The sequence below is a fragment of the Dermochelys coriacea genome, chromosome 1 (assembly GCF_009764565.3).
Source record: "Dermochelys coriacea isolate rDerCor1 chromosome 1, rDerCor1.pri.v4, whole genome shotgun sequence".
Classification (NCBI taxonomy): Eukaryota; Metazoa; Chordata; order Testudines; family Dermochelyidae; genus Dermochelys; species Dermochelys coriacea.
In genome coordinates, this window is record NC_050068.2 from 245,507,240 (window position 1) to 245,523,389 (window position 16,150).

General features: G+C 39.2%; 1 protein-coding gene across 8 annotated transcripts in view; it reads left to right on the top strand.

The window, feature by feature from the left end:
• Window positions 1–16,150, top strand: part of BICD1 (BICD cargo adaptor 1) — a 256,112-nt gene that overhangs the window by 211,837 nt on the left and 28,125 nt on the right. For 2 of the 8 annotated variants that reach the window (XM_038376917.2, XM_038376924.2), the window contains exon 8: window positions 1,199–1,389. The exons of 5 other annotated variants lie outside the window; for them this stretch is intronic. In XM_038376917.2, the coding sequence (XP_038232845.1) occupies window positions 1,199–1,389 (191 nt within the window). Of the gene's footprint in view, window positions 1–1,198; window positions 1,390–16,150 lie in introns of those variants that run through there. One more of the 8 variants, XM_038376978.2, reaches the window with a different exon arrangement.

Below are 16,150 nucleotides of genomic sequence, written 5' to 3' on the forward strand. Positions count from 1 at the left end.
TTATTATTATTATTATTATTTTGGTTGGGGAGAAGGGAGAGGGGAGGATAAAAATAGTGGCTGATCAAAACTCAAAGCCTGGCTAAGTGTGTTTTTGATTCCATCTACCCATAATGTTATCTCCTCCTTTTTACTGTAGTTGTAGACTATATTCTGTCAGTGTTTCAGTGCACCTTGTATGTCCTTTTAAAATGAGTTAAGGTTTTGCATACAGCAAAATAATCTCCAGAATTTTTTAAAAACCTATGCTCTGTGAGCATGTCAATGCTTTTTTCAAACCAAACAAACAAAATCTTTCTGATATGCTATAGTGCAAGGATTCCAAACGTGTTCTGCCACTTGTGCAGGGAAAGCCCCTGGAGGGCCGGGCCGGTTTGTTTACCTGCCGCATCCACAGGTTTGGCCGATCGTGGCTCCCAGTGGCCGCGGTTCGCTGCTCCAGGCCAATGGGAGCTGCTAGAAGCAGCGCGGGCCGAGGGACATACTGGCTGCCGCTTCCAGCAGCTCCCATTGGCCTGGAGCAGCGAACCGCGGCCACTGGGAGCCGCGATCAGCCGAACCTGCGGACGCGGCAGGTAAACAAACCGGCCCTGCCTGCCAGGGGCTTTTCTGCCCAAGCGGCGGAACAAGTTTGGGAACCACTTGCCTCTGTCTCCTCGTGAGTGGGAGAAAGATATGGATGTGTTCACTTGGATGAACTTTTCTGCATATTCAAAGGGAATGACTGCTGTTTATAACCTAAAGCAGATGTTCTGGTTGTTCAAGCAGTGAATTCTCATGTTGTCTTCTGACTGTCATGCCAAAGCTGTGTGGTTGTGGAATTGTCAATGGTTCTGACACTGAAAAGGACTCCGTTAGTGAAGTGTCCTGGGTGTTCATACCCTTTCCCTGTACTTTCTGGTCACAATGTAAAGGATAAGAAAACGTTCAGGGAGCCCACTAAATGCAGAATATAATGATCAGGGGGTGGGAAGGAGGGTGGAAAGTAAATAAATAAACCTCATCTCCTCCTCAACTATGAAAAAGAATTTCCGATACAGGCAACATGCCGTGTTGTGGAAATGATAGGAGGTGGCAACACTAGCTGGTTTTACCTGTTAAACAAATTAGCATGCTGTTGTCATTCATGAGGCATTTAAAGATAATTAAAGTAAAACTCTTTTGTTTCCATATGTATTTTTCTTGGATCTCCTGCAAGACTATTCTCACCTTCCCCTTGTGATCAGAGCCATCCCAGGACTTCAGGGACCTACCTACAGAATATATTAAGAGCCCCCTTTGATCCCACCTCCAAAGAATCATTTCTTCTGAGGGGCCCCCCTTCCATGAGTGAACTCATCCATGAGTACCGTCTCAGCAAGGAAAAAAGGTTAACCATGGCCATACCAGGTAAACATTTTTTCCTTGGGTGCATGTGGTGCAAAGTGATTAGCAGAATAGGGGACCCCAAAACTGCACACACGATGTAATTTGGGCACCTTCTGTCAACTTTAAAATCAAAATGTCCTCTCCTATGTAATCTGTTGCAACTGCTGGCAGAACATCAGCTCCCACATGTACAAAAACTGGTTCTAGATGGTGTGGGACAAGTTAATCTATTGTGTAAGTGGACACAACTCCCATTGGCATCCACAGGAGTTGCACCCAGTTACACCAGGGCTGAATTTGGTCCAGTGCCTCTTTTCTTAGCCAGTGATGAAAATACAAAATGAAAGTGAGAAAGGAATTAGGAGTTCAAAATCACTCACTAGAACATATAATGGCTGGAAATAGGCAACGGCCAACAGTAGTATCTGTGTCCTGCTTGTGCTTGGCTACTTGATGGAGTTTTTTAAAGGTAATATTAAGCTCACAAAAGATTTATTTTATGTCAATTGATTCATGGGGTCCATCTTGCCAGGAAGCTTTCCTGGTTCTTAAGGTCATGCCATCTTTCTCTTCGTGGTGGGCAAACTAATCATTGCTATTTTTTCCTTAGAAATCAGAAAGCAGTAAGGGGTCTGTGACTGAGCAGTGCTTTTAGCCTGTTTACATCAATACTTTTGATTGTCAATAGATATATTTAACTGTTTGCTTTGAAGCTTGCCAGGCAGAAGAAGCCCAAACAGAAAATGTAAGAGGTAAAAACCAGACTGGTGGCATCCTCTGAAATAAATAAAATACCTGCTATAAGAAAATGGCATAATATATCAGAATAGGCTATCTCTCCCTTAGTGAAAGCAATACCACAGCAAGCTTAAAGTAGTGTGATTCAAGTGACACCGGCTCATATATACCAGAAGCAGAACTGTAGGAAGCCTGAACAAAGCAGACAGCCATAGGATTCTACCGTCAAAAAATCGAGTGGCTGACTGATGAAGGCAGCAGCTAAGAAATGACAACCTGGCACAGCAAATCATATCTGTCTATCATCAGGAATTCCTTTCAAATATTCCCGTTGCATTGCTCTAGCAGCACCATAGGGGGTTACTTAGAATAAACCATCAGTCCTTACCTGTTAGGACTGATTATTTCAATAGGAGCATATGGGAGCAGTTGTGTCAATATTTTTCATAATTTGGAGGAAAGGGTAGTGTGCCAAGAAAGAGGAGATCATGTGTGTCTATAATTATCCTCTAGACAGGAATCTTAATTAAACACTGATGGTATCTGTTGTTTCTTCCTCCTCTTAGAATGGGGTCATGATCACTATTTCTGGGGGCCACTTACACTCCCCTAAAGAAACTGATCTTGCATTATTTGCATAACCAGAACTCCCAATTGCATAAGTAAAGGAGTTTCTTTCTTTTGTTAATGTAGAATTTACAAGATTCATAGATTTTTAAGGCCAGAAGGAGCCATTACAATAATCTCATCTGACCTTCTGTATAGCAGAGGCCAAATAACTTGCTGGTACTTGAAAAGCAGAAGTGTTCCATTGATAATAAATTCTTATAATTAAATAGTGCACTGTAGGTGCACCAGCATATCCTCAAAGACTATTAGGTTCTTAAGACAGTGTTATATATAAATGTATTCCTTTTCCTTCTCAAGGTAAAATACCCCTAAAATGGTTTTGTGGGTGGTGTTTATTGGCCTTTTATGCTTTCATACGGCCTACATCTCAAGTAAACCTATTATAGTGGTTTGTTCAAATGAATGTGCTACTGAGCAGTTAATCGTGATGAAGGCAGATAGTTTTTTCCTTCCTCGTTTTACTTTCCATTTTCTCATTTTAGTTTACAGTTGAGTATGGTCATCAAAGCTTTATATCAGCTTCAGGTTTTAAAATTACCCTGGGCCTATTTTAGAATAGGAATTGTGAATGACAGTGGGAAATTGACTAACCTTGTTCCTATTGCAGCAGGCTTAGTTGTATTTTCTTGTTCCACAAAGCAGAAAGCATAAACACCTTAGTCCATTGTCCATTTTTACGGGAATTTTATAAGCTCTTTGTGTCAGGAACTGGGTATTTCTCCATGCATTGTACTGGGTTGGGCATAACATTTGGTGCTCAACAAATAACAATCCCTCTTCATCATGTGGACTGTCAGATAGCAACAGCATCCAAACCCAATCTACACAACAGGATGAAATACAAAGATTCTAGCAGCCATTTTCATTTAAATGAGCAATCATAAGTAGAATTAGCAATAGAATTCAAGAATGATGACACAGAATTAATTAAAACATCCACAACCACCCCAAAGAAGTTTGCAACCTTTCTTCAGCAAACTTTTCCTGTGCTCTTCTTACCCAACTCCTATGACATAGTCCCAAGAAGACTCCATAACCCGTTGCTCCCACTTCTACTCCTTTAGCATTTTATACATTTCTTCTTTGAATCTCCACTTCAAAGAAATGAGCCTTCTGGCCCAGTAAGACTGTCTGGCAGTCACTTTTTTGCCCATCAAGTTCACTATTTTTTTTAACAAGTGTCCATGTTGATATGGTTTGTTCTCTTCATCTACAGTTTAAACCCACCATATTTAATCTTATAAATGAACGTCCTTCTACTTATTATAGTGCTCACAGGTAGTGAACACGAAGGTAAGGTTGAAATGTGCCTCCCACTCTAACCCCTCCATAACCCCATCACTTCCTCAAACATATGGCCCTTGGGCTGAAGTCATCCATACTTGCTCTGAGTTCTGAGATGGATTTTTCACTGAAGTTTGAGAAAAATTGGTCCAGGTATCTTCAAGTTATGCAAGAGTGGGAAAAAAATGGCTAAAGGTAGGAACTTCAAACTTGTATTGTTTTAATGTTCTCAGTCAGGAAAGAAAAACACTATTGGTTCCATAATTTTTTTAAGTTATGGATATTTAAAATCAGTATTTCCTTCATAAGACAATTTCATCATATGACTTCTCTAGTCATTCTTTAATCTCCAGTGTGTTGGAATTAGAGATGTATTTAATAATGAAGACTAAGGACTAAAATAAGTGAACTTGGTGTGGAAAGATATCAGTTATGCCTCCCTATCTGTGATCAGCTTCCTGTGCACCCGTTTTTACATTCCCATCTGTGTTGTTCATTTGTTCCTTGATGCTGCCCTTCTTTTAGATCTCCTGCTTGGCACATCCCCTGGTTACCTTAGCCATGCCACATTCCTGGACACTGCTCCCTACTTTTAGGGAAGTGCTGGCACTACTGGCCTTTTGGTAGAGAAGTTGGGTTGGTATCTGCAATAAGGGGCTCTCGTGGTGAAGATGACTGAGTGGATCCACTCCACACCAATAAAGAATTGCTGAGTTAAAGAACTCTCAGGAAGTAATTCTTGATTCCTTCTTGATCCCAGTTGACTATGTGCAACTAAATCAACATGTATAGACCATTCTGATTTCAGATTATTGCAGTATGATCCACCTGGGCTCCTTTATTGTACTAAAGGTTTCTAATCACAATTGTTGATAAACACCCATCAGTTCACTTACAAAGCATCTTGTTTGACTTCCTCAGAGTAATATGTGTTTAGCTGTACTGTGGTCTTGCTGCACACTATACTGGGATCTCTTTTCCTATTTACATGAGAAAATTAGAGCAAAAAGGAAGCAAAAGGCCCCATAACATCTTTGATTCCTTCTAAAGGAGTCTCAGTAATGAACTTGATGCTGAATTGGACAGCATCATAGTATGCAATATTGTATCACCAATGACCTTTTAATTTCAATTGTATCTGAACTCCTTCCTCTCTAATTTTCATGCACAGACCCTGTAGATGATGTGATGAGATGGTTTTTAATATTCCATTACTGCAAATTTGACAGAGGCCATGTTTCTGTTGTCCTTTTTTGACTTTGTCAATGAAGGGAAGGGGAAAAGGTCCAAGGTTGGTCCTCAGCTCTTTTTCTTTGTCACATCTGTTATTTTGACATAAAACTTCTTTGTTATTTGTAGCAATTTGAGTTTAAAATGATACATTTCACTCCATTTTGATTCTTGGAGTTGGAGAAAAAAGCTTTAGATAATGGTTTCATGGGAGGCTTTTGAGCATGCTGTAGAAAAACAAATGCCTGCAATTTATTCTCCATAAAATGTTTGACCCACCATACAGTAGTGGGTACTAAATTGCTCTGTATTACTCTTTGATGTTCAACCTTACTGCTTTTAAGAGGTCACTCACAATATTTTTTGGTACATACAGATCTCTGTCCTTCTTTTGCATGCTACTGAATCAAACTATTGCAGGTTTCACATTTGTGCATCGTTATATTTATATTTACCAACAGTAGACTTTAAATATGTAAAAATACCATACAGGAATACGTGTTGAAGTGTTTCAGATTTGTCAAGAGGAGAAACCACCATTTTTTTCTAATGGAAAAGTACTTTAGAATGTAATGGATAATTATGTTTGTGCTATAGAAATCTATATAATCGGTTTGAAAAACAAACACAAAACAAATCCTGTAGAAATGACATTGCTCTCTGAAATTCAGAGACCAGCTGAGGCCAGATCCCCAGCTTATGTAAATCAGTGTAGTTCCATTGGAGCTATGCTCATTTACCCAAGCTGAGGATTTGGCTCTGTAGGTTTTAGATTTCATTACTATTAATGACTAATTAATTTATTAATTACTATACAGCCTTTGCATAAAGAATACCATAGTGACCTGGAAAGGGTTTTTTGTTTAAATAAAAACCAGTTTAAAGGGTTTTAAATCACAAAGAGGTTCAATCTTCCAAGGTACTCAGTGTCTTCAAGGGGCTCAGCATGTTCAAATCTCATTAGCATCAGGGGACATGGAGGGCACTGAGCATCTGTCAGGAGGTGCTTAGTAACATGCTAGATCAGCTCACAAGTAATGAAAAATTCATGTGGCCTTTATTTTTTTCATTTCCAGTTTGATGATGATGATGATGATGTTGTTGTTGTTTTAAAGAATTGTTTCCTGTAGCACCACTGCGTAACTACTGAATATTTAATTTAATAATTTTTCTCCAAAGTATTTTATACAATTTTTATTCTGTTTTTTTTATTTATATTTCACCTTATCTCTTTGTTAATAAGTGTGTGTGTGTCTGTGTGTGTGTGTTTAATTATAATGAAAATGTTATACGTGTGTATTTAACACATGGGGCCAGATCCTTGGTTTCTGTTCCAGCCTGTTTGCACTGCTCAGGCTGCTGGAAAGTGGCAGCCAGTGGATTCCCTTGGTGTATGGGAACCCCCCACAGCACATAAATCTGTCTCTACACCACCTATTCCCTTCCCTTCTGCACCGGGGTCACCTGATGGTGGGGAGAGGTTACAAAAGTGTCTATAAGGGGTGGGGCTATAGTTCATCCTTCTGGCCAATCCTCAACCAGTAGAAAGAAAAGGAGTACCCGTGGCACCTTAGAGACTAACAAATTTATTAGAGCATAAGCTTTCGTGAGCTACAGCTCACTTCATCGGATGCATTTGGTGGAAAAAAACTCAACCAGTAGAGTAATCCTTATGGGACAATTATTACTCCTGAGGGAATTCTGCACCAAAAAATAAAAAAGTAAAAATTCTGCACACAATATTTTAAAATTCTTCAAATTTTATTTGTCAATAACTAAATGCAGAGGCTCCAGCATGGCAGTGGGGAGCACAGGCCGTTGGCTGCATGGAGGTGGGAGATCACTCTGCAGCATCTCCCAGGACAGGAATTCAGCAGTGAGGCTGCACCCGATCCTGACATAACGCAAGGGCTGGGACTGCCCCAGAAGCACCCCAGGCCCTGCCCCTCCCTCTGCGCCAGGTACACCCGGTGTTGGCAGACAGCCTCAGCCCAGCAGGATCTAAGTGTGGAGGGCTTAGTCTGGGGGGGATCCAGATGTGGGGTAAGAGGGTTCTGTGTGGAAAAATCTGGGTGCAGGCAGCTCAGTGGGGGATCTGGATGCACAGGGGTTTGTTGGGCGGTTCCGGGTACTGCGGCAATGGGACTCTGCAGGGGGGTCCAGGTGAAGGTGGTTGGGGCTCATCAGGGGAGCCTGGGGTAGGGATAGGGCTCATCGGGGGGTCTGGGTTTGGGAGGATGGGGCTTGGCATGCGGGGCTCTTCAGGGTGGTCCAGATGCAGGATGCCTGGGGATTTGATAGGCCTGCTTAACAGGGGAGCCCCAGCTGCAACTGCTGCCAAGGGGACGCTGCATGATGGATTCCCACTGCACCCCCCAATTCCCCTATCTCCTTCCCTTTCCCATTCCATCCCCCTTCCCCACTGCCCCTGCCTCTATCCCCTCCTCCTTCCTCTCCCCTCTGTCTTATCTCCCTCCTCTCACTCCCACATCCACTTCCCCTGCCCTGTCTCACCCCCTTCCATTCCCACTGCCTCTTCCTCTCACCACCCTGTCCCCATTTCTCCCTCCACCCTTGCCCTGCCTAGCATGGGCACTCACTGTTGTACAGATAATAGGCACCCTCCTGCAGCCAGGCAGCTCTGTGCTCACTGAAATGCAGGGGGCAGTGGCATGTGACCCCATGTGCCCCTCCACGCTTCACCTCTGGTTGGCAGGGGGCAATGCCCCCTCAAACTATGCCCATGGGCATCTATGACACCCCCCCCACACCCCCAGCACGGCTTCCCTTTGCTTCCCCATTACTTTGTGCCGGGAAGCAAAGAATTTGCGGGGGAGACATGTTTTCTGCATGCATGAAGTGGCACAAAATTTCCCCAGGAGTAAATAATTATAGCTAGGGCTGTCAAATGATTAAAAAAATTAATCATGATTAATCTTGAGATTAAAAAATTAATCACAGTTTTAATTGCACTGTTAAACAATAATAGAATACCATATATTTAAATATTTTTGATATTTTCTACATTTTCAAATGTATTGATTCAATTATAACACTGAATACAACATGTACAGTGCTCACTTTATATATTTTTTATTATAAATATTTGCACTATAAAAATGATAAACAAAAGAAATAGTATTTTTCAGTTCACCTCATAGAAGTACTGTAGAGCAATCTCTTTATCGTGAAAGTGAAACTTACAAATGTAGAATTATTTTTTTCCATAACTGCACTCAAAAATAAAACCATGTGAAACTTGAGCCTACAAGTCCACTCAATCCTGCTTCTTATTCAGCCTATCGCTCAGACAAACAAGTTTGTTTACATTTATGGGAGATAATGCTGCCCGCTTGTTCACAATGTTACCTGAAAGTGAGAACAGGTGTTTGCATGGCACTCTTGTAGCCGGCGTTGCAAGGTATTTATGTGCCAGATATGCTAAACATTCATATTCGCCTTCATGCTTCGACCACCACTGGACATGCTTCCAAGTTGATGATGGGTTCTGCTTGATAATGATCCAAAGCAGTCCGGACTGATGCACATTAATTTTCATCAACTGAGTCAGGTATCATCTTTTTTTGGTGGTTTGGGTTCTGTAGTTTCCGAATCAGAGTGTTGCTCTTTCAGTACTTCTGACAGCATGTTCCACACCTTGTCCCTCTCAGATTTTGGAAGGCACTTCAGATTCTTAAACCTTGGGTTGAGTGCTGTAGCTATCTTGAGAAATCTCATATTAGTACCTTCTTTGCATTTTGTCAGATCTGCAATGAAAGTGTTCTTAAATTGAACAATATATGCATGGTGGTCATCTGAAACTGCCATAACAACAAATATATGGCAGAATGTGGGTAAAACCACAGAGCAGGAGACATACAATTCTCCCCCAAGGAGTTCAGTCACATATTTAAGTAACGCATTCTTTTTTTAACGCATATCATCAGCATGGAAGCATGTCCTCTGGAATAGTGGCCGAAGCATGAAGGGGTATATGAATGATTAGCATATCTGGCATGTAAATACCTTGCAACGCCAGCTACAAAAGTGTTTTGGTTTTGAGTGCAGTTATGTAACAAAAAAAAATCTACATTTGTAAGTTGCACTTTAACGATAAAGAGATTGCACTACGGTATTTGCATGAGGTGAATTATTTAATTATTTATTGTTTTTTTTACTGTGCACATATTTTTAATAAAAATAATATAATGTGAGCACTGTACTCTTTGTATTCTGTGTTGTAATTTAAATCAATATATTTGAAAAAGTAGAAAAACATCCAAAAATATTTATAATAAATTTAAATTGATATTCTATTATTGTTTAACAGTGCGATTAAAACTGCAATTAATCACTATTAATTTTTTAAATCGAGTTAATTTGTTTTGAGTTAATCGCTTAAGTTAACTGTGATTATTTGACAGCCCTAATTATAGTCAGTGTAACGTACACCCTTGAAAGAAAAGAAAAAGTTGTGGATTTTTTTTATCTGTTTGGTTTCTATCTTCTTTTTTCTGATGCTATTAATCTTCAAGCTTTGGAGTTATACAGGTTACAACTTCTAATTTTAGCGGCTAATAAGCACTTCAGCTTTGCTTTGCATTTAAGAACCAAATCCACAAAACTGTTCCTAACTTTATAAACTCCCATACCATAAGTATCCCGTAAATTCCTAAACCTTGATTTCTTCTAATATCTCTTTCTTTTGGGACAGCAGGACAGTTAGAAACCTATACAGCTAAGAAAGCGTAATTTCTTAAAAAAAAAAAAAAACAAGGTGATCCAAGGCTATTGATGAAAGTTTTTAGCTCAGGTACTAATTTTGCAGTTAGCCTGCTTTTCAAAAGTATACCATCAGCCTATTCAACTAAGCCATAATAATGCCTCACTTGTCTCCTAGAACGAGGTTGATTGTAGACTTGGACAGTTTAAAAAAAAAAAAACTTTTCTTCTCCTGCTCTTAAATTAAATGTTTTCGGTCAATGGAACACATTCAGAAAAGAAAAGCCATATGGACAGAAAATTGACAATTCCTTCTGTGCTAGTTAACTGTTGACTAAGCGTTTGATTCTGTAACAGGGCTTCTGGACTCAAAATTTTGTTGAGTGTAAGATCCAATTTTATGTATACATCGTGATAAATAATTAACTTTTTTGTTTCACTTAGCCACAAATATATAGCTAAAAATGCAACAGTATAACATAACCCTGCTTTTCAAAGAAATCTTTCAAAATTAATTCATTCAAAATTTTAACATACCTTAAAAATACTGGGCTAGATTCACCAGTAGGGCCTCTGGTTGCTTTTTACGGTGATGAAAAGCAGCCATAAACTTGGCTTAACCAGCCAGATCAGATCAGTTTGTGGCTGCTCTAGAGTGTTGTAGCTCGAGCAACTAATTAGAGCAACACAAAGCAGCTGGACCATGCTGATGAATCTGGTCAAACATTTTAAAAAAATTGTCCTGACTCTGGAAATCCTCCAAATTCACAAAACTGAGGTCAACTACGTAGATCAAATACAAATTACTCTCTTGGGTGTGTCATGGGCAAGAAGGTCTTGGTCTGAGTTTCTCTGTGATCCCCTGAATATGCATAAAATATATTTCTATGCACAGTGAATGCGTTCATGTTTATGTTCTGAATTCATATGCGCAAGTTGTCTTATCTATTTTCGTATGCAGACAGGCTATTGACATTTACAGGATTCCTGCAACATTAGTTTAATGTGTCTAGCACTGTTTATGGAAATTATTTTAATCAATTTTTTCAGGGTTATGAACTGTAACTAAACCAGGTACTACATACAAAAAGGATAATTTATATATCTTTAATTTAATGTTATTACCTGTGTCCATTTTTTGTTCTGTTTCTGTTTTCTATTATTTTTGTAATGAACCATTTGTGTGTATGTAATTTGTTTTCATTGTTTAATGTGTGGGGTTAGAGCATACATATAGAAATATCTATATATCCTTGCTATTAAGGTCTACATGTTCTACATCTGATATGCTCACTTAACTAAGCTTTATGAGCACTATGCATTTACATCACTCCTACTGTGGTACATTTGTCCTTGTGAAAGCTACTTCAAAACTGAAGAGAAGTATCATTGCCAAGGACTTTAGCTGGCTGTAACTGATCAAGAAATCAGCTGGCTAAATGTACTTTTACCTCTTGGTGCCACTGTGAATAGGACCACTTTGCTTTATGCTTTTTCTCTGTTATGTTTAGCTTCCTAATTACCACAGACAAGACCAATGGCATACATTTCATGCTGATCAATATCATTTAACTATTATAATTACATGAATTTACTGCTGTGCCACTGGTTGTATTCGCTTCTATTTGTATTTTCTCATTACATTTTTAAAGTGGATTTAAAAAAACCCTCCTAATGAAGATATGTTGCCAGCTACAAAACAAAATTAAATAAAGAAATAAAGGATTGCAGTGAAGTCCATGTCTTAAGGCTGAATATTATCAAGAGGTTATTGACTTTTTTCCATGTGCATAAAAATTTTTACCTGGTTCTTAGATTGAATTTGTCTCATTTAAATAACAAATTTTAGCAACTTTCGTTGGAAGTTCTTGATTAGAATCCATTAGACTTTAGGCTGTTTCCAACCAAGTATATAGGCAGGTAACACATCACACCTTTTAAAAAATGTATTACCAGTATTCTTGTTACTTTCCATAAAAAGATTGTGTTCCTGAATCTACCACCCTCAATTATCTGAAACAATTATTAACACTTCTTCAAAATTCCTTTAACAAATACTGTCTGTCTTTATGTTCTGTGAAAAGGTTTAATGCGGTTTCATGAGTTACTGATTTTGATCACCAACAATACCTGACTATCAATTATTGTGCTACTCATCTGAAAACATAAGATGGTGCAGAAGTGAGTCTCTGCTTGTTTAAGTTAGTGAAGCAAGGATTTTTTTATCTCTGTTGTAGAGCTGTTCCTTGAGAGGTCATCGTCTAATCTCACCAGTAACTTCTGTCATCAAAATGGACATATTCATTATTGTAGATGTATTGCTGTTTAGGGCTGTGACGGTTGCCAACTGTGCCTTTAGAGCCTGTTCCAAAGCCTACCAAAATCCCATTCCCCTTGATTTCAGCAGGTCTTGGATCAGGCTCTTACTTGTACCCTGACATGGTACAAATTGTACCATGTCCTTGGCCATGTTTGCAAGCCAGAATGACCTTTGAAATGTATCCACCAATCTTAAACTGATAATTTAGACAACAGTATCTCAAGTGATATGTTTATAAGCCTTTTCCTTTTTGTTTTTGAAGCCTCTAAATGATATATCACATTTTTAATATAAGTGTGTACACGGTAGATGGTTGGATCTGTAGAAATGCTATTTCTGTGAACTGTGTAACACCCTTAACGTAATATCTTTTTAAGCATCTGTCCATTCCCATTTCTGCTAATTTACTAACCCACTATTTAGCTTGTCATTAGATTTAGTGAGGAATGATTTAAAACATATCACACAAATTATATTCAGTATAAAAATGCAAAAGCATGATATACAATAAAAAAGTTTCAAATGGTCAAGAAATTTCTTAATATTGTTTTTTGTATCTGGAGAAAAAAAAATGCATGTTACAATAAGCCATTGTAACATACAAATGCATGTTACAATAAGCCACAACGAGTCAAAGATGAAGGTTAAAATTGACATACAGCTTTGCTTGCATTACTTTGATCTGATTGTCATTCACGTGACCAGTGGAGTCCATAGAAAGACCAGGGGACACTTTAATTGGGGCTGGCAGGTAATTCAGGTGTCAGAAGAAAGTACTGAATAAAGCTAACTAAAAAATTATGAAAAATCAGCTGTCTGGTCTCCTGATATGGGACAGCATGTTAAAAGGTGGGGAGGGAAGACAGAGAAAGGTATAGTGAATTGAGAACTGGAACAGACTGGGGTGGACCAGTGTGGCTTTTTAAAAAAGATTATTTTGAATGATGCTTTCAGATAGGTGAAAATGTTTCTACAGTGTTGGGCAATGGGTACAAGATTTTGATAAAATACAGTTATAAAAAATATAAGAACATATGGCTGGTAGGGACCATCTGGGTTATTGATCCAGTCCCCTGCTATCACAGGCAATCCAAGGCAGGAAATATAATTAAAGAATTTAAATTTCACACTGTTTAAAAGAGGCCAGTGCAGATAAGACAGCATCAGCATCTCCTGCACTAGCATATCTCTGTCTTCCTTTGATGATATGATCATTCTCAGGGTTAGATTTTCAGATGATGTAAAATCATCTGGCCCTTAATCTTGTATAGCTGGTATAGGGTTTGGCTCCCAACTTCTGGTTTACTTAATCTTTGTTTCCCCCGAGCCTTTCTTTACTAAATGCTGGCTTAGCAAAGAGAAGCCTGCACCTTCTCACCTTCATTCCTAAATCTTGGGTGAAAACCTTGTCCTTCTGTGCCACTTCTGCTGCCTGCCCGACCTCTGACTTTTTCTATTGCTTTAATTTCTGTTCCCTACATAAAGAGCTCTAATGCAACTTGTCCCTCTCTTTGAACATTACTTGTACATTAAGTTTCAAAACCTGCCCCAGCCTACACTGAGAGAGGGAGCAGTGACTGTTCAGTGAGTCATTTGCTAAAGGAATCTAGTTTTCTGGAGCAGGATTCAAAGCAGTGGGGCACATTTCATTTCTGCTCAGAGCAGGAGCACTAAGAACGTAAGAACAGCCATACTGGGTCAGACCAAAGGTTCATGTAGCCCAGTATCCTGTCTTCCGACAGTGGCCAGTGCCAGGTGCTTCAGAGGGAATGAACAGAACAGGTAATCATCACGTGAAATTAATAGGCAGCAGGTTTAAAACAAGCAAAAGGAAATATTTCTTCACAAACACACAGTCAACCTGTGGAACTCCTTGCCAGAGGATGCTGTGAAGGTCAAGACTATAACAGCGTTCAAAAATGAACTAGATAAATTCATGGAAGATAGGTCCGTCAATGGCTATTAGCCAGGATGGGCAGGGATGGTGTCCCTACCTCTGTTTGCCAGAAGCTGGGAATGGATGACAGGGGATGGATCATTTGTTGATTACCTGTTCTGTTCATTCCCTGTGGGGCACCTGGCATTGGCCACTGTCGGAAGATTTCTTTCTTGAGTGGTAACACCTAATTTAGACCCCATCATTTCATATGTATAGTTGGGATGATATTTTCCAATGTGAGTTACTTTGCATTTATCAACATTTAATTTCATCTGCCTTTTTATTGGCCAGTCATGCAATTTTGTGAGATCCCTTTGTAACTCTTCATAGCCTGCTTTACACTTAACTATCTTGAGTAGTTTTGTATCATCTTCAAATTTTGCCCCCTCATCCCTTTTTCCAGATCATTTATGAATATGTTGGACAGTAACTGGTCCCAGTACAGACTCCTGGGGGACACCGCTATTTACCTCTCTTTATTCTGAAAACTGACCATTTATTCCTGCCCATTGTTTCCTATCTTTTAACCAGTTATTGATCCATGAGGGGACCTTTCCTCTTATCCCATGACAGCTTACTTTGCTTAAGAGCCTTTGGTGAGGGACCTTGTCAAAGACTTTCTGAAAATCTAAGTATGCTATATCCACTGGATCACCCTCGTCTGCATGCTTGTTGACCCCCTTAAAGAATTCCAGTAGATTGTTGAGGCATGATTTCCCTTTACAAAAACCATGTTGACTCTTCCCAACAAATCGTATTCATCTATGTGTCTGATAATTCTGTTTTTTACTATAGTTTCAACCAATTTGCTTAGTACTGAAGTTAGGCTTACCAGCCTGTAATTGCCAGGATTGCCTCTGGAGCCTTTTTTAAAAAAATGACGTCACATTAGCTATCCTCCAGTCATCTGGCACAGAAGCTGATTTAAATGATAGGTTACATACCACAGTTAGTACTTCTGCAATTTCACATTTTAGTTCCTTCAGAACTCTTGGGTGAATACCATCTGGTCCTGGTGACTTATTACTGTTTAATTTATCAATTATCACTAATGCATCTGGATAATGGTTACTGCTGATAGGATAATGCTTGCTAGCTGGATGGCTGCATCTCTTAACCTATAAACCATGCCACCACCGGAACATGTCTTCTGGTGCTCTTGTGTGGGTTAAAGCATCTTTGCTTGTTTCTTATACAATGGGGGGGGAAAGAGGAAATGTCCCCACCGCTTGTGCATGAATTCAGTAGAGGTCAGGATTTAGCAAAATCTACATGATTTCATAAAGTTTTCTATGCATTGCAGGGCTAACATATCTGGAATTCTATGTTTGCTAAAATCTCAGTTGCACTGGGAAATTATCTGGCTAAATGCTAAGAGGAAGAAAAAAACTGTAGTTGTATTGTTGCGTAGATGAAAGAGATCAGTAATAGTGGAGCCAGGGAAGCCTGAGATATTCCAGGAAGCAATTTAAACAAACTGATCCATAAAGCCATATATAGTATAGCACTAAATTATTGTTGTTAACAGTGCTTTATCACATTGTTCTGTGGTAGTCAGTAATACAGATGGCATCTTTCTAAATGCTTTTCTTTATCCCAGTAATGACATATTCTAGCCAGTCCAATAAACCAGTCACCAGTTCTTGCTGATAAGAAGCCTTTAGTTTATCTAATGCTTTCCTTCCATGCTTGTTATGAGGCTGCATCTTTTGTACATACTTCAGCAATAAACACATATTGAAACAGACATTGGAGGGTGATGAGATTTACACCTTTGGAAATTTCCCTGTATTGCTGATCTTAACCCAATCAGTACTATGTGTGTTTCTAAACCTTTGCTATAATAGAGAATTAAAAATATTTGATCAGAGCTGGCCCAAACATGCCCAGGAGCTGGGCAGGGGCATGTGAATATCTGT